Raw genomic sequence first — 19,843 nt, forward strand, 5'->3', positions numbered from 1 at the left:
AAAGCCATATGTAGCTGAAGCAACCTGCCCAGCTCCCAGCTGGGGCAGTACCAGGGCTGAGATGCAGTGGCTATTTTAAGAAAAGGGAAGGCTGACAGTGTTCAGCTGTCAACACTTAGCAGTGGACAGCATTTCAAATATTTACATGGTCACGACTCTTTGTAAGTTGCAAACATTGGACTTTTTCAACCAGAACTGCTGTGTAGAAGGGGAAAGCTGTACTCTTCCTTGCTCATCCAAGTCAGGATGCCAAGCTCTTCGGCTCAAACACTGGCACGGTCAGGAGTGGGGGCCACTGGGGTAGTTTGTGCACTTAACAGTGCAGTCAGGAGATCTAAAATAAGCCACAGACGAGACTGGAGATAACAATGCTTTATTTGTACATTTCAGCAACAGGAGAAATAATTGAAGATGAAATTATCTGCTTTGTTGTAAAGTATAAAAACATTTAATTATAAATATTTAGCTAAAAAAGCGTGATTTTATAAAATATAATCTGTGAAGATATATACACAGTTTAATTGTTTAGCAATTCTTTCACCTGATATTAAAGAGTAGAGGTTTTTCTATTCATTATTCCATGCTCACAGTTTAGTGCTCACAGTTTAAGAAGCAAAACAGACAAGTGAAAAGATGACTAGTGAGTTTTGATCTGGAAAATAAAAAAAAGCACAAACTGGGGCAACAGCAGAGGCAGAATTTGAGCAAGTTCATGTTTGGAGAGGTCTCCCCCAGGGAACATTGCTTCCCTCTGTCATGACCTACAGTGTATATCCAGACAAACATCAGACATATTTAACATTTGTGGACAAGTTTCCTGTGTTTGTGAAAGAAGATGACTAAATACAGTGCAAACCCTCTGAATTCAACTAAACATGCTAACCTCTCTGGTCTTCCCTTCTTGAGAAAAGATTGCTCAGTATGCTGGGCTGGTTTTATCTGTCGTGGCTCTAATGAAGTCAAACAATGCCACCTTTATGATTCAAGATGAGCACATCTCCAAATAGAAAAACCCAGCATTCCAGTCAATTTTGTCATCCATCTGGCAAAGCCCCTTAAAAACAGATTGGAAGGTTGGAAAATACAGTAAAACCATACAGTACACTAAACATGATGGAATGTGAAAGAAGATACATGATTAGGCAACTCAGTTTTCTATTCGTTGTTTAAGAGAGCCAGCTTCCTCTCTTCAAAGTTCTCAGAAATCTTGCATCTTATTGAAAAATTTGTTAGTATGGCACTTCAGAGAAGGAAAACTGGAAGACTCTCCAACATGCTGGACAGCAGAAAAATCTACAGGAAATAATTTGATCCATAACCCTAGTAATTATCTTTCTCTCTTCACAGTGTTTTCACAGTGCCTGGGGCACAGGGCTTTGAGGAAGAAGAGGGATGAAGTCAGGGATGTGTGACAACACCCGACAGCAGTACAAACATACAGGAAGTCAATCTGTACTTTGTACACCCTGCTTTACACAAGACCTCACTTGTCTGTAAGCAAGGAATGAATTAAGAAGTTAAGAGAAAAGTTATGTATAGAAAAGAAGAAAAGAATGAAGTGGCAAACAACACTTCTCAGCACTCACCCTGATTTGCTACCTGCTGTTTCTACTTCAGGGTGATGCGCTCCTGATGGTTCAGAGGAAACAGCATGTACACAAGTCTTATGATTCACATCGTTATGAATGCACAGTAACTGCAAGAATTGCATCCTTAGGAGCTCAGGAGAATCTTCAAGAAAGGAAGACTAGCAAAGCTGTAACAAATTTTAGACAGGATCCAGGCAGTTCTCTCCAGGTAGAGCCCTGATCTGGGAAACGTACCAAGTTATGTGCAATCTTGGAGTGCATATTGGCTGGTTGGTTACTGGGTGAATGCAGACTTTAACTCCCTGAATGCTGCTCGGCGGTGCTTCCTTTCCTCCTCTTCCCGCTTTCGTTCATCCTGTTCAGCTCTTATCTCTGCTTCAAACTTACTTGCTGAAGAAAGGGCTTGAACCTTTATGAGAGAAAAAGTAAAAGCTCATCAAGCCTTGCATCCGAAGCAGAGTCTGAATTACTCTTGAGTGAGCAATGCAGAACTGTTTGCTGCACCTCTCATTGCTTGCTGGGAAGCTGTCAGGATGGGTCAAGTATTAATTACACTGCAATGCTTGGGTATTTACACCCAGTACCTGTTAGTTCACTTTGACATCAGTAAAAGAAAGGTCAATTACTAATAAGTCACTAGCAAGTAACCAAAACAATGCCATCAGTGCTAGGTCAAACACATTATTTCTGTAAGCAGGCAGCATAGCATAAGTTGCAAGTATACAGTGGTAGAAACTACTTCAGAAAACAGTTCTGAATCAAAGCCAAATCTGAGAACATCAGACTACCACAGATAGTCTGCAGATCAAAGAGATGTTTTTTTTTCTTTTTCTGGCTATTTTTCCAGCTTTCATCTCAGTACATCTGCTGTGCAATAGCTGTGCTATACTCTGAGGACAAAACTTCTTATATAAACAAGCAGGATTATTCTCTTTCCAAAAGAACATTCAAACAGGGTGCTTTGTCAGATTCAAATTGTATAAAGCTCTTTTTGCCAGCTCCAAGACCCTGTGGAATAATTTTGATTCCAAAGGTTACAGAGAGCTGCTCAAGAGAGACGTCTGAAATTCCATACTCCAAAATACTCCATTCACTACTAAACTCTGAGTGCTGTGGTCAAGGCAAGTTTTGCAAAATGAGAAAGTCAAGTCCTCCACATGAGCTTCCAGGACGCTTTTGTCTTTAAAAGCGGTCAGCCAGCTAGTCACGTACAGCTCCCAGCCACACGGATGCAAGTCAGCCAGTCAGCTCTATCAGGGCAGGACCCACAGCAGAGACAGTGTATGAAGCCATTTCAGTGTTGACTGATTCACAAAGGAATGCCCTAGCTAGATTATAGCAAAGTTTGAAGGGAAAAACAATGGCTACGGTTAGGGGCAGATGAAATACTTCCTTTTATATAGGTAGAAAACTATCTTCTACTGAAAAGCAAGTAGGGTCAGTGTCTCTGTGACAATTAAAACAATTAGTGCCTGCATGCAGAGTTGTTTCATGTTCCTCTTTGCCACACCATACCTTGGCTTCAAAGAAGTTCTTGGCTCCTTTGACTCCCTCAATGGAGACATCTATCTCTGAGAGCTTTGCAAGAGTCAACAGGCCGCTGTCCTCTTCAAGTTCCCCAGCTGCAGCTTTATGGAAAATCAGCAGGAACTAGCAAGACAGAGAGGAAACATTCAAGTTCTTTGCTGAGGTGAGAACTTAAAAGTACAAGCAGAGCAGACATTCATCTGGGAGGTAGGAATTTACATTTCAGAGCAAAGGAAACCAGTTCTATATAAACCAAATAGCACCATGCAACTTGTGCTTCAGTGCCCTGGCTCTATTACAGAGCCCTATTGGACTAACGAGAGTAATATATTTTTTTTTATTATTATTGTTGTTTATTTATTTATTTATGGAAAAGAGGGTTTTCTGTGGAGCAAAGCCATGATGAATCACAGCTCCTAGACCGCTACAGGGCAGGAGGAAGGAGGCCATCTCCACCTGCCCAGTACAACCATATGGTGGGCCCTGATCCAGCATTCTATGTCCCCACACCCTAATGCTGTATCACAGTCCCCCCAGCAGTTTCCCCACTGTTTTGGGGTTTCAGATCACATCCCACAGGAATGAAAGCAGGGCAAAGACTGCCCTGGCTCACACCCAAACCCCAGCCTCCTTGGACAGAGGTGCCAGCACAACTTTGTTAGGGAGGACATCAGCTCAAAGGTGTGCACTTGAAAGTAATCTGGAAACTGCTCAGCTGCCAAGAATCTTGCCTTCAGTCCTTTCTAAGCCTAATTGTCTGTACAGTATGGGAGGGGAAAACCAAATTAAGGTCAAATGCATGAAGAACAACAGAACATGGTCACTTCAACTGGTCCTTGCTGAGGACACAGGAAAAGCTACTTAAATCATTCCTTGGAGTTATGCCTTAGCCTGTTCCAGGGAACCCAGACTGGTTTAGCTATAATGAGCAATGGCAGTGTATTTCTGTTGTGCCCATTAAATAACACACAGGAGAGCTTCTCAGACGTATCCGTCAGGGGTCGGGTCCGGGGCATGCCCTTGTGATAGTCAGAGATGACCAGTGTCTATAGAACAACTTGCTTTGAGACCACTGTCCTGCACTGGACTACAGATGTTTGGCAAACCCAGCGTCACTATAGCAGAGTGCAAATTGGCAACTGAATTGCAAAAGAAAACAGAAAATCTATCATCTCTCAGGAAAGCACTTTTTTTTTTTTTTTTTTTTTTAAACAGGAGGGACGAGACCAACCTGCTTGAAGACAAATACCTCTGCATCACCTTCCAGCTCACAACCACACTCCTGTAACTCCCTGCTATTCTCGGGCATCCCAGGAGGTGTCTCAGTGCTGAAGCACCGAAGGAACAGAGACAGGGACAAGTCACCCAAGTACAAAGCAGCACAAGCAGCGATGCACCACTGCGGCACTTCAGTCCAGGGCAGAGCTGAGAACACCACATAGGATTACTGTGAAATCTATCTGCACAGGCACGTCTGACATCCTTGGCACTTTATGACTTAGTTCCCTCCTCCAGACAGCCTGTGTTATCCCGGAGGAGGGCAGCAGAGTCCCAGCATCTGCACCAAGACAGCCCCACTGTACCGTTTCAAGTTGCTCGCAGAAACCAGTGGACATGCAAGAGTTTGGGAAGATTCCCATGGGGAAGGGTGTGGAGATGACGGCAATGCTGGCTGCCTTCTCGCAGAGGCAGTGTTACCAGGCCTTGCTTCATGCAGCGGCCTTGCAGGCCCTGCATGCTCAGCACAGAGCCGCCAGAAAGCAGGCTATGCTTGGGGAGGGAAGTTATCCCCCTCCAAACACATGTAACGAATTAAATGATGCTCTGCTGAACAGGCAGAGCATCTCAGAAAGAAACCAAATCTTCCCCAAGACACCCTCTCTGTGCTCGGATCTGCTAGGTTCAGGCTAGTTCCTCTCACTTGCCCGCACCACAGAGCGCAGGGACACGGAGGGCCAGCCGCCAGGCTGCACACGCTGCTGTTAGTCATGGTTCCTCCTCGCAGTTTCTGCTCCACCCTTGTAAGTCCCACTTCCTGGCATTGGAAAAGGGCAGTGGAAGCAGCACAGTCCTGAGGTCTGGTACAGCTGTTGCACAGGGAGGGACTGGAAACACCCAGTCACAAGTGCACATGAATCATCCTGAAACTAGGGGATGGGGCAGCAATCCTCCAGTGGAACACCGGCTGCTGCAGCCGGGAAAAGCAGGCTGAGCTAAAAGGAAAGCAGGGACCAAGCCACCACAGGGGTGGAGATAGCATAGCTCCGGCCCTGAGGACCTAGTGAGGCAGACTACAGGGCATCATACTGGCTTCCACAGGAGCTCAGGATCAATCCTTCCTCATGTCAACATACCACCCGCAGCCCACTGGTGATTTGCTATTGAGGCATCAATCCTCTCACTAGAGAGCAGCAGCAGGAATTTACATTAAGTTCCCTGATGAATTTCCATTCCTAACTCATCTCATCCCCTTGCTAGGCCCAGGCCCTACGACACATAGCTAACTAAGCCTCAGAAATGTCAACAGAAGCTAAAGTGAATAATGCGGTTACTGGTGAAAATCCTGCTCTCGTGGAACATAGACAGCAGGACACTCTTCGTACCCCATAAACATTATAAGAGTTAAAAGATATATCCACCCTCACATCACTCATTAGCAGAGACCTAACCAGTGCCAGGTCTCAGAGCAATGCTGCAGGCATGCACCCCACTAAACACTGTGGTTACCTCCAGGACATGAGGGCAGGCATTGGTCTGACTGACAGCAGCAGCCTTGCAACAGCTTACCAGAAAAAGCTGTGCCACCCAAGTCTGTGGTTTGCACAAACCCTGCTAGCAAACACATGACGTGGGCCTGCATTTACACCAGTGGAGGTGTGAGGGCAGTGGGTGGATTTTTGCAGGTTGTAGATAGCAGCGGGGATTAGACATCACTATTATACCAATTAACTCTGGTTTCCTGTGGTAATGATAAAACCAAACATTGAGATATTTTTCCTCCAGCTGTACCTGATGTTTTTTAAGCCTAAACTGCTTTGCTCCAGTCACAGAGGGAGTCTTGTGCAGTTAATTATTGATGGATTTGTGGACTCTTAAAGGTCAATGGTAAAGGCAGCATTCCTAACAGGGCCAGCAGTTTGTCAGCAAGTCAGAGCAACACAGGCCTGCCTTTCTGCTCACACAGGGTGGGAAGACAGGGCACTGCTCAAACCAGCAACAAAAGGTGACCTGTTGCAAGTGGAAGAGGTCCTTCGCAATTCTCCACACAGACCTCAAGCAGCACATCCTCAGGCAGGTTTGTCAGCACATTCTCTGGAGAGAGAGACACGAACCTGAGTTGCACACCGCTAAGTTCAGACATGCATTTAAACCAGGGTTTCTCCTCGGGTTATCAGAGTGGTCCGAGTCAGCTTGATCACTCCCCATGTGCTTCCTGGTCACTACCAGCAGCAAGAGGAGCGGGGCAGGGCCACAGGCTGGTTCAGGCCTCCTCACCCACCAGGAAACCTGCCTCCCTGCGGGTCCTCTGCCCAGCACACCTGCAACAAGGCAAGAGGCATCCTGCTCCTCTCTCCCACATGAAGCCGTGAGCACCTGCCAAAGCTGCTATGTAATTTGTCCCTAGAGCTCTGCCAGCAATACTCCCTTGTTCTGATCTGTGTACCACTCAAGCTCGCATTTGCTCAACCATCTTTTCGCATCTGGTGAGAAGCTGCAGCAGCACCAGCTGCCTCCTGCCATGTGCCAAGGGCTGGCAGCAGGCAGTCCATGAGAGCGGCCGTGCTCCTAACAGGTGGCAGCAGAAGAGGAGCCACACTGCCACTTGTGCTGCACCGACAGAACCAGGACACCAAGGCATCTCCCAGCACCCTGGGGGATAAAGGCACTTAACTTTTGTGGAAGAGTGTGTCTGCAGTACTGTTCGCAAAGCCCAGAAGCTGTTCCCAACTCTTTTCTCAGTCTGACAGCGAGCTCAGGCAGCACACAGCAAGGCAATGAGGGCTCCTCCAGCACATGCAGAGATTTGGCAACCACAGCTGCGTGTCTGCGCTGCCTCCAGTGCTTATCTTGCCCCAGTCTGACCTGGGGCCAAGGACATGGTGCTCTTCCTGCTCCGCTGGATTCTTTGCTACCTCCAGTTCACCTCTGCCTGTGCTCATACCCTCCCCTGTGCAGAGGAGCTGCCAGCTTCAAGCTTTGCAGGTGCAGGCTGAGGCTTTCACTCTGGTTGGAAGCATTCCTCCAAGCAGTACTGGGAGCACAGTGCATGAGAGGGGACAAAGCAAAGGTGTACAAGGAACAGGAGTGTACAAAAGTGTTTCACACAGCTCACTTCAATGCTCTACAGGGTGGACAGCCAACCTCCTTCCCCCCCCCCCCAATATTCCAGATAAAGTACAGCACACGTGAAGCCACATCCCCACAACCAAATTCTCACTCTAGAAGAGGCACAGCAAGAGCACAGCCCGTTCACAAACAGGGAAGCCTAGCTGGTCAAGGCACATATCCAGCACCTCCTGGAGGGGGAAGAAGCAGGATAACCACACAGCCCACAGCTACCACAGGATACAAGCAGTCCAGGCTCTCATGCTGCCTGAGGAACTGTTGGTTAATTTAGAAAGCCACAGGGTTACGCACAGTATTGATTCAGGCAGCAATCAAAGCCTAGCAGAAGATGATGCAAGAGGACATTGTGATAACTGCTGAAAAGAGGGCTGGGTACCCTTGTCCACATGCAGGTCACTTCAGTGTCCTCTCTTCCTTCACCCAGCAACTGCTCCTGTCCTGCCCACAGGGCTCTCAGCTGCCTCAGCACGACTGATACCCTAGCCGTCTCAGAGCACAGTGGTGACAGACAGAACGACCTGCTTGCTGCCTGTCCCTGCTGAGCCAACACAAAGTACTGAACCACAGCATCACCTAGTTTATTCCTTGCTGCAGGGACACGGAGCTTGCTGTGGCAGGTCACTGTGTGATGTAGAGGGGCCCAACATAAACTGGAAGGAGAAGCCTTCTGCACTCCATGAAACTGGCTGCTCTGAGCAGAGTCCTTCCCCTGCACTTGAAATAAGGCCTGAGCTGCTGTACTGCAGAAACCCAGCGAAGACTCCTTGTGACTGCAGGGATGTGCCAAATCTGTGCCACCCCCAGCTACAGCAGGGAGCTGTCAGCACTCCTGGGTGGCTGCAGCAGGGCTCATATGTGCTCTCCAAGCAAGTAGGGAGGTAGGAGCTCTTCAGCACCTGGTACCATTGTTGCTACGTGGAAATGGATGCTGACAGTGCTCCAGCTCAAGCTGTCCATGGTGTGGGGAAGCTCACCTGCTTCTCCGCTGCACCCCACAGCTGGAGGCACACAGAGGGGATGGGGCTACCTACAGCCAGAGAATGGGGCCCAGATGCCTCCTCCCTCTGCCCCACAACCATATCCCCAGCTGTGCCCATGGCCACCCTTACCTCACGGAAGCTGAGCTTCCCATCGAAGTCTTCATCCACCTCCTTGATCATGTTCTTCAGCCCCAGGTGGGTCTGAGGGGCTCCCAGCTTCTCCATCATCAGTTTCAGCTCCATCAGATCGATGTACCCATCCCGTCCTGAGTCGTACCTGTGGGGTACACAAAGGGGAGAGGGTCAGCCCTCATCATTCCCCCCTCCAGGAAGATCTTCCCAGAAGAGGAACTGGGCAAATGGAAAAAGTGACATGGTGGTTCAAAGCTCAAGGGAGAGGAGAAGCTGTACAACACAGATATATCAAGTTCAGGGAAGTGGCTGACAGCCTTCAAAGCTGTCTCTTCAGAGAGGGAAGTGCTCGGGGGAGCTTGGGCCAAATGGCCCCACACAGAAAGAACACAGAGGAACTCAGCTTGTCTCAGTGGGATTTCCATCACACCCACTTGCACGTCCAGCACGAAGGTCACTTGCACACAGCTTACACCATGCAGCAGCACAGTGGGGAAGAGGCATGCCAGCTGCCGCCAGGTCTCAGGCTCGTTCAGAGAAGAAACAGGGAGCACAGACCAGTCACAACCTCCCAGCAGCAAAAGCACATCTTTCTTTATAAGCAGAACACACCCGTCTGGTTGTGAAGCTCTCTCCTCTCTGAAATGCTTTTGTACTGCACAAGTGCTCTGCTTCAGGGCAGCTGCTTGTTCTGTGCCCCGAGGCTGAGCAGAAAGGCAGGCCAGGGAAGCACTGAACATAGCAATAAGGGAATCCTGGCTGGTGCCCGAGGGCTAAAACACAGCCACTGGTGAGATAAGAAATCCACACCCGCCTCAGGACAGCTCTAGGAGCAAGGCTGGAGCGGGCCCATGCTCCCAGAAGAGTGCAAAGGACTGTGAGGACTCCTTGCAGGAGGAGAGAGCACAGACAGGGAGGCAGTGCCCTGCGACTGAGCACCCATTCCTCCAGAGCATTCAGCATCCAGCACTTCATATCTGTGAGGGTCATGACTGGGTTTCAAAGTCCAAAGCCTCAAGGATGAGAGCTCTGCTATCAGACAGCCCTGTGGCCCTCCCTCATCCCACATTCACAGGGAGTGAAAGGCCCCACCACAGCCTGTTTCAAGACATGTTCCCAGAGCAGAAAGCAAGCCAGGACAAGTGCTGGCCATCAGGGCCTAACACAGACAGGGCTTACACAGGGGGACGGGGCAGGGTCTGCCCAGCTGGGCTCAGCCCTGGAGCCACGCCTGCTGTTGCTCCTGGCCTCCCTCCCCACCACCATCTCAATCCCGATGGAGTTAAATCCTTTCAGCTCTTTGGGGAAGAAATCCTAGGCACGGTGCTGAAGCTCTCCCCCCTGGCAGGAGCTGGTGAAACCCTTCCACCCTTCATTCATTCACTGTTAGCTCTCTTCCAAAGAAAACGACAGCTGTAGCCATCCCAGCCCAAGACCTGCACAATTGTGGTTACCCTGGAAAAAAGCCCTTTCCAGCCGAGAAGCCTTGCAGCCGCAGAGGAAGCTGTGGCAGAGGAAGGCGTGAACAAAGCCGCTGGCACTGAGCCACTGGAAGGCGTGGGCGGCATGAGGCAGGGCTGCGGCCCAGAGCATCGCCCCTGCCACAGCACCAGGTGCTGCTCCCCCAAACCAGGGGGGCTCTGCTGCTTGTCAGACAGCCCCACCGCTTCCAAAACCAGCTTTTATCCCATCTCTTCAGTTCCAAGAGGACCAGTGTTTCAGGCCCAGGAGACCCCAAGTGGCAGGGACATCGCAACCAGGCTAGCTTGCAGAACCTGCTACCAACCTGCCTGCACGTCTGCATCCAGCAAGCACAAGACCACCAAATTGAACAGCTTTCTGGATAACTAGGAGAGAAACCAGGTCACAGAGCTGACGGGTCAGGGAAGGAAAGACAGCAGGTAGGTACACTGTAGGAAGGCATCATTTAATTAAGGCACATGTTAGCAGCATTACCAAGCCCAACTCGGAACTGCACTTTTAAGGCATCACAGAAGCACACTAAGTGCAATCTCTCCCATATCTAATTGGGAAATTGCTTTTCCTGTGAATTTGGGAGTAAATGGTGTGGAGCTGCTCTTTTGGAGTGAGGCAGCTGGAGAGGCAGTGCCTTTGATCAGATAAAGCAGCAAAACATATCATGGCAGGGGGACACTGGGGATTTTTTATTTTATTTTGTTGTTGTTGTTTTTGACCCTAACAAGCTAATGTTGCTCTTTGGCTGGCTGTGGAAGCATGCTACAAGGAGTCCTTGAAAAAGGGCTGCTTATCTGAGGTCAGGACACTGCCTCACCACTCTCAGAGTGGATGAGCAATGGAAAAGAAGTCAGGAGGAGGAAGACACTCAGCCCACTCCTACCGTACTCACCTTGCCCTCGTGCTACAGGCACTGCCTGCACGAACACCAGTCTCCAGTGCCATTCCCCATCCCGGCATGGAGCCTGAGAGGCAAACACTGCCCCAAAGGGTTAACCAGCCGTGCTGCTGGGCACAGCTTCAGGGCTCCACCGGCCCTGCAGAGAGGCAGCACAAAGCCAGGATTGTGAGGAATGGGGCAGCCAAGCAGCACACAGTGCCAGCCACACAATAGGTGCTCAGTGCACAGGCAGCGCTTCTCCAAGCGGGACACTGCGTGGGACCAGCCAGGGACAGGGGCTCAGGTGGCATCCATCCACCCCAAAACAGTGCTACCAGTCACCCACAACAGGGGTGACACTACAGCTCCCAGATGCCCAGTGCAAGCCATGGGGCAGCGCAGCACCCTGCTCACTGCTACATTTCCTCCCTGCCCCCACTCGCCTCCAAAAGCAGCCCGAGTATTTTAGGACCTCAGCACAGCCACACGACTGTCACAGAGCTGCACAGCCAGACTATTTAGGGAGAGGCGTATTTATAGGGCATGAGAGACGGCGTAATTCATTCCCCGCCACACCCCCACGGGCGCAGGCTCTCAGCACAGCAGGCACAGCACAGTTAGTAGCACAGCAGCGTTGGTCCTGGCACCCCTCAGCCCTACCCCAAACCCACCCATCTGTCTTCCAGGAGCTCCCCAGGCCCTGATGGGGCTCTCACCTGTTTCACTGCCTCACAGCAGCCCTAGGGGGTGATGGACACCCCTAAAGAGTAGCACAGGTACAAGCAGAGCTGGAAGAGGGCACCACAGCAGGTTTGGTGCCTAAATGCACCCCAGGAGCCACCCCATCCCATACTCCCAGAGGAGCATAGCAGGACTGTGCCCCACTCGTATGGCCAGGTGCCGCAGCGGCCTCCTGGTGCCCAGCACCCGCTGTCCTGCTGTGACACTGGAGCTTTGCTCCCTTTGGACTCAAAGCTCCCTGGGCTGCCAGCCAAGCCTCTCCCTGGTGACGCGAAAGCATTACGGAGGGGCTCTTGTGCTGACGGGCAAAGACGTCTCACATCTCTGGCATGCAGGAGGCAGGGAGGCCACTAGCAGCTCATCAGTGCCGGGCCACCGTGGGTCCCCTCCTGCCACAGCACAGCCGGGCCCCCTGGGACAGCCAGAAGAGCGCACGCAGCGATGAGCCCCGCAGCCAGCACAGCGAGGCTTCGCAGTACAGCCGCAGCCACAGACCTGGCAGCAGACGAGACACACAGGGCTGCTGCCAAAATCTGCTGCAACAAGGATGCGGGTAGATTCCCAGGCTGGCTCCCTTCCACCCGGCTGCTGGGGCACTGGGGGAGGAAAGCAGCAGCAGAATTGAGGGGGAAAAGGAGAGAGAGGGAGTACTTGCTGGACAAACTTGCTGAAGAGCAAGACGTGTTAGGCACAGTTATTGTACTAGGGCAATCACTGCAATGGTGCTGTACAGCATGGCCAGAGGGTTGGACCACAGAAGGAAGGATTGGGAAGGGAGGAGAAGGAAAAGCTGAGGACTGCATTACCAGTACTGACTTGGCAGTCGCCTCCCCACCTGCCTGAATTAAAAACAACTTAAAGGATAGTTGAAAGAAATTCAAAATCCTGGAAGATCAAAGAGCAATTTCTAAACATTCACGCTTCTTGAGAAAGCCTGCCCTCCCTGTGTATGCTCACTGTACCTGAGCAACTGTACTTTGATCTACAACTCCTGCATGTTGCAATGGTCTAACAGGCTCTGAAACAGAGTAATGGTGCAGAAGCAGTAATAAGCTCTTCTTAAATATTTCAAAATCATTTCTAAAGAGTACTTTATTTCCACCAAGCGTTGCATACCACCTTACAAACCAAGAGCTTTGAAAACAGCTCCTCCATACCAGGGGCAGGAGCAGCCCCACACCACCAGCGAGGGTTTCCAGCTCCTTAGCCACGCTCCAGCTCTTGAAGTGATGTGGGGGCAAAATGAAAGCCTCCTACACCAGGATTTCCTCTGAGGCATTTGGCAAGACCCTTGCAGGGCCCAGGCCAGGTGCTAGGCATGCAGGGCGGTCAATTCCCCGTTGGGATTACCTCCCTGACCACAGGGGTCCCAGACACAGCTGGTGACAGTCGGTGACAGCCGGTCACAGCGGGAGCACGGCAGTGTCAGGAGGATGAGGGGAGTCCACAGCCTCTCTGCTGGACAAGGCAGGAGGAGACACAGTCGCAAAACGAGTGGGCGACACACTGAATTCCCTGAATGCAGAAGTGACAGCAGTGCTGGAATTCAAGCGCTTCCTCCCACCCTGCGGACTAATCTGGTGGCTGCTGTCCTCCCCCGCCACGTCCCTCAAAGGTCGCTCAGACCCAGCACGGCCCGGCTGTCACACGCACCCTGATCACGCAGCCATCCCCGAGCTGTCTTGGCCTGGGAGAGATGGCAGCAAGGTGAGCTGCAAGACCCCAGAGCTACTCAGGGTCTGCTGGCAAGGCTTTGGGAAGGGAGGTTATCGTGGTTACCTCCATCCCCATGTGTTGTCAGAACAGGCAGCTAATTAGGTCACGTTATAATTAGCCTGAGCTGCAGACTTCCTGGTCCCTCTGCCAAAAAAAGCCCACCCCAAGAGCACCTGGGGCCATCTGCGGCCCCTCTGGGCTTGGCAGCTGTGGCCCATGGGGCAGCAGAGCCCCAGCACCCACTGCAGGCACCAGCACAGCTCAGCATGGGGACACGAGGCTGGAACGGGGAGGGGGGTGAGACGAGCCCAAGCGAGTCCCTCGCGTGGGGGCTCCCAGACCCACAGAGGGGAAGTTCCACAGCAGAAGCCTGGCATCCTGCAGCAGTGAGATGATACCCCTGGCCGTCAAACACTTGTTTTCTAACATTAGTAAAAAAGATCCTGGGTTGTAGCCGCCGGGACCAATAAGCTATACAAAGAATAAAAGCCTTAATCACATTAACTCAAGCTCTGATTGGCAGGACTTAAGGGGAACATTTCCTCTCCTTCTGGAGCACGTGGTGTTGGCCAGGACTTGAAACAGGTCTCTGGGACCAGATGGAGCAGAGACCAGATCCTCTGCAGCACAACTCCAGCTGCCTTGAACAGAGCAAACCCCAGGAGGGGGTTTCTGTGCTCCTGTCCGCAGGAGGATGCCCAGTGCCACATGGGGCACACAGCCCGACCCTGTCCCGTTGGGCTCCGCCAGCCCGCACTCAGCTGCGGCCATCCTCACAGGGCACGCAATGTTTCCCAGCGGCACTCAACAGCTGATTAGCATTCAACTGCAAAGCCTAGGTTTCCCACTTGCAAGGCCTGCATTTAATGAGCTCATTGTCTAAAAATTCAGCTGCAATTCAGTTCTTCCACTTTTTATTTCCCCAACCAATGCTATTCCTCCCTTTACCCCTATGGAGTCGGTGCCACTGCCTGCTCCTAGCTCCTACTCTCAGCCTCTGGGCAGCGTGCACCACAGTGGGCTGCCTGCACACTTTGTCCTCCTGCCCTCGTAGTCTGACATCTCGGCCCCCCATACTGCAGGGTCCCCTTTTACCAGTTGTCAGAAGAGGCACAGGAGCGAGCAGAGCAGAAATCTGGCCCGGACACCTCCCTCCCTGCGCCCAGCTGCCGATGCAAAGCAGCCTGCACAACAAAGAGCTCCGGCACGCTCACAGAAACGCCTTGCCAAAAGCACACGGCTGTTTCTCCCGCAGCAACAGCCCTGTCTGGGGCCAGCAACACCCCACAGAGCAGGGAACTGGAAGCGTTCAAGCAGGCTCCATCTCTTTGCAATGGTTCCAGCCTCCAGGATGCTGAGGGCAGCGTGCAGGCAGAAGGAGGACCTAACAAGTTACAAACCCTGCCGCAGACATCTCCGTAAGCTGAAGTGGCTCTTGGCCACTGACTTTATGCTGACAGCCCACATAGCGGGAGTCCTGCCTCCTCACACCGGACATCAGCTCACCCCCTGCCCTGACGTCAGTCCCCAGGAGCACGGCGGTTTGTGGCCCTGAAGGGGAACCTGAGCACAAGCAAACAAAAGTACCCAGGCACAGCCCAACTGCAGGAGTCAGCTGGGGGACAGAGAAGGGTTGGAACACGGCCCTGATAAGGGGCAAGCCTTTCTGCTTACACAAACAACTCCCCGCACTGCCAGCTTAAATTCAGTACAAACCTTCCTGCTGAGAGGGGAACTCCATCCCAGCCCCCAGGAAGGGGGAAAAAAGAGGAAGCCATGCTCAAGCTTCATTTTGGTACGTGGTAGGGAACACAAAGCCAGGCAAACAGGACTGTGGAAGGAGCTACAACACTGCGGAGCAGAGCTGCAGGGGACATTCAGGAGCTCAGCTGCTGAGGGCAGACGTCAGGCATCACTGCGAGCGCTGGGGACGCAGAGCCACCAGCCGCCCCAGGGTGTGAAGCAAGGCTGCTGCAGCAGGCTGTGCCCTCCTGGCCACGCAGAGGTACACCGGAGGGGACAAGAGCAAAAGGGGAGCCAGGTGGGAGGGCTGGAGAAACTAGGAGCCAGTGACTGCCACCACTAATGCTCAGCCATACAAACTGCACAGCATGCAGCCCATGCACCCACCCCCTGATGCAAGGACTTGGACTTGTGCCTCTCCCCGTCCCATGCAGAGTTTCTCTGGAAAGCCCCAGCACAGGGGTCCACCACAAGAACCCTTCATCCCAAACCCAGGAGGAGCAATCAGACACGGCCCTGAGCTGTAAGCTGAGCATGGGACTCAACAGCAGCCCCCCAGCCCGAAGCAAGCTCGACAGCCCTCTTGCTGCCTCCTCCTCCCTACCTAAAGCCCGGGGGCAATGTGTGCATCAGATGGTGCTGCTGATCCCCCGGCAGCGCCTTCCATCGGGACCGCAAAAACGTGCGGAAATGCAGACACAGCGCCAAGAGCACGCAGCCTTGGGACAGATGTAAAAATTAAAATAAAATAAAATAAAAAAAAAAAGCCCTGAGAGGGGCTGCAGGCGAAAGGCAGCTGGCAGAGCCCCAAAACCCCAGCAAGACCCCCCCCCGGCACTCACAGGCGGAACATGCGCTCCATGTCCTTGATCTGGCGGCGGCTGAACTCCTTGAACTCGGTGTAGGGGTTGAAGACGGCGGCCAGCCGGGGCTGCGCCGCGCCCTCGTTGATGTCGTGCCGCCGGGCCAGCTTGGCGCTCAGCTCCGCGCCCGCGCTGCCCGTCAGCGAGCCCCGCTCCTCCTCGCCCCCGCTGGGGGCCGGGGCCGGGGCGGGGGTCGGGGCTGTCCCCCCGTCGCCCTCCGCCCCGCTCTCCTCCAGCTGCAGCCGCCGCTGCAGCTTCTGCGCCAGCTCCTCCGAGGCCATGGCCCCGCCGCTGCCGCCCGGGCCGGCCCCGAACTTTATTCCCGCACTCGCCGGAGCGGGGCGGGACGGGACGGGCGGAGGCGGAGCCGGGGCGGGCGCTGAGGAGGCGCCGTGGGGGACTCGAGGTGGGGGGGGAGCGGCACACGCCGCCTCGCCGCCCTGACCCCCTCGGGATAAAATTTAAGCCGGGACAAAACCGAGCTCAGCCCTGGCCCCCTGCGAGGGGGGAAAGCGGGCGGCCCCTCGGGGCGAGCAGGTGACCCCGAGGCAGCCCCCGGGCGCTGTGGGACGGGACGGCCTTAAGGGCTCGGCGGGGCGGCCCTGCGGGAAAAGCCCCCTCGGGGGCACGAGCGGGGGCGGGACACTGAGCCCCGGGACGACGAAGCCTGAGCCCGGCCCCTGCTGCCCGCCCCGCCGTTCCGCACGTCGCGGTGTGCGCTCACAGCGCCTGTGCCGTCACGGCTTCGCACCTCGGGGGCGGCACGCAACGGCGCTGGGCAGGCGACATCCCGCCGGGCCGCCCCAAAAACCCACCCCGAGGCCTCTGGGAGCGACCGCCGCCACCTCCCCAGGTACCCCAGCTCCGCACAGCGCACACACCGCGGGGATGGTTCACACTGCGAACACCAAAACCGCCGCCGCTTCGCCTAAAGGCCGTGCTCGCGGTAATGCGCCACCAGGCACTGCCACGAGGGTGACACAGGGCACCTCCTGCGAGCACTGGGGAGTGCGGACACCTGGGAAGTGCTGCAGGAGAATGGAGGCGCCACGTGGGTCTAGGAGCTCTGGTGGCTGCTGGTTTTGCACGTACCTAGCCACATGGAGGGTGCTGGTGGGGATAAATTTGACGCTATTCCATGTGCTTGAAATACTCTCCAGGAGTATACCGGAGAGAGGAGCAAAACTAAGCAAATAACACGTAACCCAATTGGCACATTAAGAAAATAAGGGATATGTTGTACGATTCCATGAAGAAGTTCAGAAAAACAAATTCCATATATTAAAAAAAAAAAACTAACTAAAAACAGTATCATCAAAAAAATATCATAACACCTTCCAACTGAAATATTGAAAAAAAAATAACATTTTAAAAATATAGTGAAAAGTATATTGAAAATATTCTGAAAATTTTTGAACTTCTTTTCAGAATTCAACATTTTCAACATTCAATAGGAAAATGTTCCTTAATAAATAATATCAATATTATCATTCAACATTGAAGATGTTGAATATTTTGAACACATTATGAAAAATATGAAAATATAACAACACAAGAACCACCCTGGCAACGCCCGATCTTGTCTGATCTCGGAAGCTAAGCAGGGTCGGGCCCGGTTAGTACTTGGATGGGAGACCTCCTGGGAATACCGGGTGCTGTAGGCTTTTGTCTTTGCCGTCGGGGGGGCTTTTGCGGGGCCAGGGGCGCCGCCTGTTGGCAGGGAGGCCGTGGCACAGGCCGTGGCCGCGGCGGCGGTTGTGCGGCGGCTGTGGGGAAGAGGGCTGTTGGCGGGGACGAGGGTGCCTACGGCCATACCACCCTGGCAACGCCCGATCTCGTCTGATCTCGGAAGCTAAGCAGGGTCGGGCCCGGTTAGTACTTGGATGGGAGACCTCCTGGGAATACCGGGTGCTGTAGGCTTTTGTCTTTGCCGTCGGGGGGGCTTTTGCGGGGCCAGGGGCGCCGCCTGTTGGCAGGGAGGCCGTGGCACAGGCCGTGGCCGCGGCGGCGGTTGTGCGGCGGCTGTGGGGAAGAGGGCTGTTGGCGGGGACGAGGGTGCCTACGGCCATACCACCCTGGCAACGCCCGATCTCGTCTGATCTCGGAAGCTAAGCAGGGTCGGGCCCGGTTAGTACTTGGATGGGAGACCTCCTGGGAATACCGGGTGCTGTAGGCTTTTGTCTTTGCCGTCGGGGGGGCTTTTGCGGGGCCAGGGGCGCCGCCTGTTGGCAGGGAGGCCGTGGCACAGGCCGTGGCCGCGGCGGCGGTTGTGCGGCGGCTGTGGGGAAGAGGGCTGTTGGCGGGGACGAGGGTGCCTACGGCCATACCACCCTGGCAACGCCCGATCTCGTCTGATCTCGGAAGCTAAGCAGGGTCGGGCCCGGTTAGTACTTGGATGGGAGACCTCCTGGGAATACCGGGTGCTGTAGGCTTTTGTCTTTGCCGTCGGGGGGGCTTTTGCGGGGCCAGGGGCGCCGCCTGTTGGCAGGGAGGCCGTGGCACAGGCCGTGGCCGTGGCGGCGGTTGTGCGGCGGCTGTGGGGAAGAGGGCTGTTGGCGGGGACGAGGGTGCCTACGGCCATACCACCCTGGCAACGCCCGATCTCGTCTGATCTCGGAAGCTAAGCAGGGTCGGGCCCGGTTAGTACTTGGATGGGAGACCTCCTGGGAATACCGGGTGCTGTAGGCTTTTGTCTTTGCCGTCGGGGGGGCTTTTGCGGGGCCAGGGGCGCCGCCTGTTGGCAGGGAGGCCGTGGCACAGGCCGTGGCCGCGGCGGCGGTTGTGCGGCGGCTGTGGGGAAGAGGGCTGTTGGCGGGGACGAGGGTGCCTACGGCCATACCACCCTGGCAACGCCCGATCTCGTCTGATCTCGGAAGCTAAGCAGGGTCGGGCCCGGTTAGTACTTGGATGGGAGACCTCCTGGGAATACCGGGTGCTGTAGGCTTTTGTCTTTGCCGTCGGGGGGGGCTTTTGCGGGGCCAGGGGCGCCGCCTGTTGGCAGGGAGGCCGTGGCACAGGCCGTGGCCGCGGCGGCGGTTGTGCGGCGGCTGTGGGGAAGAGGGCTGTTGGCGGGGACGAGGGTGCCTACGGCCATACCACCCTGGCAACGCCCGATCTCGTCTGATCTCGGAAGCTAAGCAGGGTCGGGCCCGGTTAGTACTTGGATGGGAGTCCTCCTGGGAATACCGGGTGCTGTAGGCTTTTGTCTTTGCCGTCGGGGGGGGCTTTTGCGGGGCCAGGGGCGCCGCCTGTTGGCAGGGAGGCCGTGGCACAGGCCGTGGCCGCGGCGGCGGTTGTGCGGCGGCTGTGGGGAAGAGGGCTGTTGGCGGGGACGAGGGTGCCTACGGCCATACCACCCTGGCAACGCCCGATCTCGTCTGATCTCGGAAGCTAAGCAGGGTCGGGCCCGGTTAGTACTTGGATGGGAGTCCTCCTGGGAATACCGGGTGCTGTAGGCTTTTGTCTTTGCCGTCGGGGGGGGCTTTTGCGGGGCCAGGGGCGCCGCCTGTTGGCAGGGAGGCCGTGGCACAGGCCGTGGCCGCGGCGGCGGTTGTGCGGCGGCTGTGGGGAAGAGGGCTGTTGGCGGGGACGAGGGTGCCTACGGCCATACCACCCTGGCAACGCCCGATCTCGTCTGATCTCGGAAGCTAAGCAGGGTCGGGCCCGGTTAGTACTTGGATGGGAGACCTCCTGGGAATACCGGGTGCTGTAGGCTTTTGTCTTTGCCGTCGGGGGGGGCTTTTGCGGGGCCAGGGGCGCCGCCTGTTGGCAGGGAGGCCGTGGCACAGGCCGTGGCCGCGGCGGCGGTTGTGCGGCGGCTGTGGGGAAGAGGGCTGTTGGCGGGGACGA

The 19,843-nt window shown here is 54.4% G+C and overlaps 1 protein-coding gene across 3 annotated transcripts; it reads right to left on the reverse strand.

The window, feature by feature from the left end:
• Positions 1-357: 357 nt before the first annotated feature.
• Positions 358-16,297, reverse strand: EFHD1 (EF-hand domain family member D1). 3 transcript variants are annotated; one of them, XM_084530162.1, is made up of 5 exons: positions 11,807-11,873; positions 11,648-11,750; positions 8,573-8,720; positions 3,105-3,239; positions 358-1,998 (listed from the first exon to the last, which is right to left on the reverse strand). In XM_084530162.1, the coding sequence occupies exons 3-5, from the start codon at positions 8,684-8,686 to the stop codon at positions 1,864-1,866; spliced, it is 384 nt and encodes a 127-aa protein (XP_084386288.1). In that variant the 5' UTR covers positions 8,687-8,720; positions 11,648-11,750; positions 11,807-11,873; the 3' UTR covers positions 358-1,863. The 3 variants fall into 3 exon arrangements, with proteins under 3 accessions (XP_084386288.1, XP_084386286.1, XP_084386287.1); XM_084530160.1 differs by lacking the exons at positions 11,648-11,750; positions 11,807-11,873 and adding an exon at positions 15,974-16,297; XM_084530161.1 differs by lacking the exon at positions 11,807-11,873 and having other exon boundaries at positions 11,648-11,764.
• Between the last annotated feature and the right edge of the window lie 3,546 nt (positions 16,298-19,843).

Source organism: Aythya ferina (assembly GCF_964211825.1).
Source record: "Aythya ferina genome assembly, chromosome: 9".
Lineage (NCBI taxonomy): Eukaryota > Metazoa > Chordata > Aves > Anseriformes > Anatidae > Aythya > Aythya ferina.

Excerpts from the sequence above, each read along its gene's own strand:
- EFHD1 (XM_084530160.1), bottom strand. The coding sequence starts at position 16,275 with ATGGCCTCGGAGGAGCTGGCGCAGAAGCTGCAGCGGCGGCTGCAGCTG. Across the intron at positions 3,240-8,572 it reads GGAAGCTCAGCTTCCGTGAG|TTCCTGCTGATTTTCCATAA; the intron begins GTAAGGGTGGCC and ends CTGTCTTGCTAG. Across the intron at positions 1,999-3,104 it reads AGAACTTCTTTGAAGCCAAG|GTTCAAGCCCTTTCTTCAGC; the intron begins GTATGGTGTGGC and ends TCTCTCATAAAG.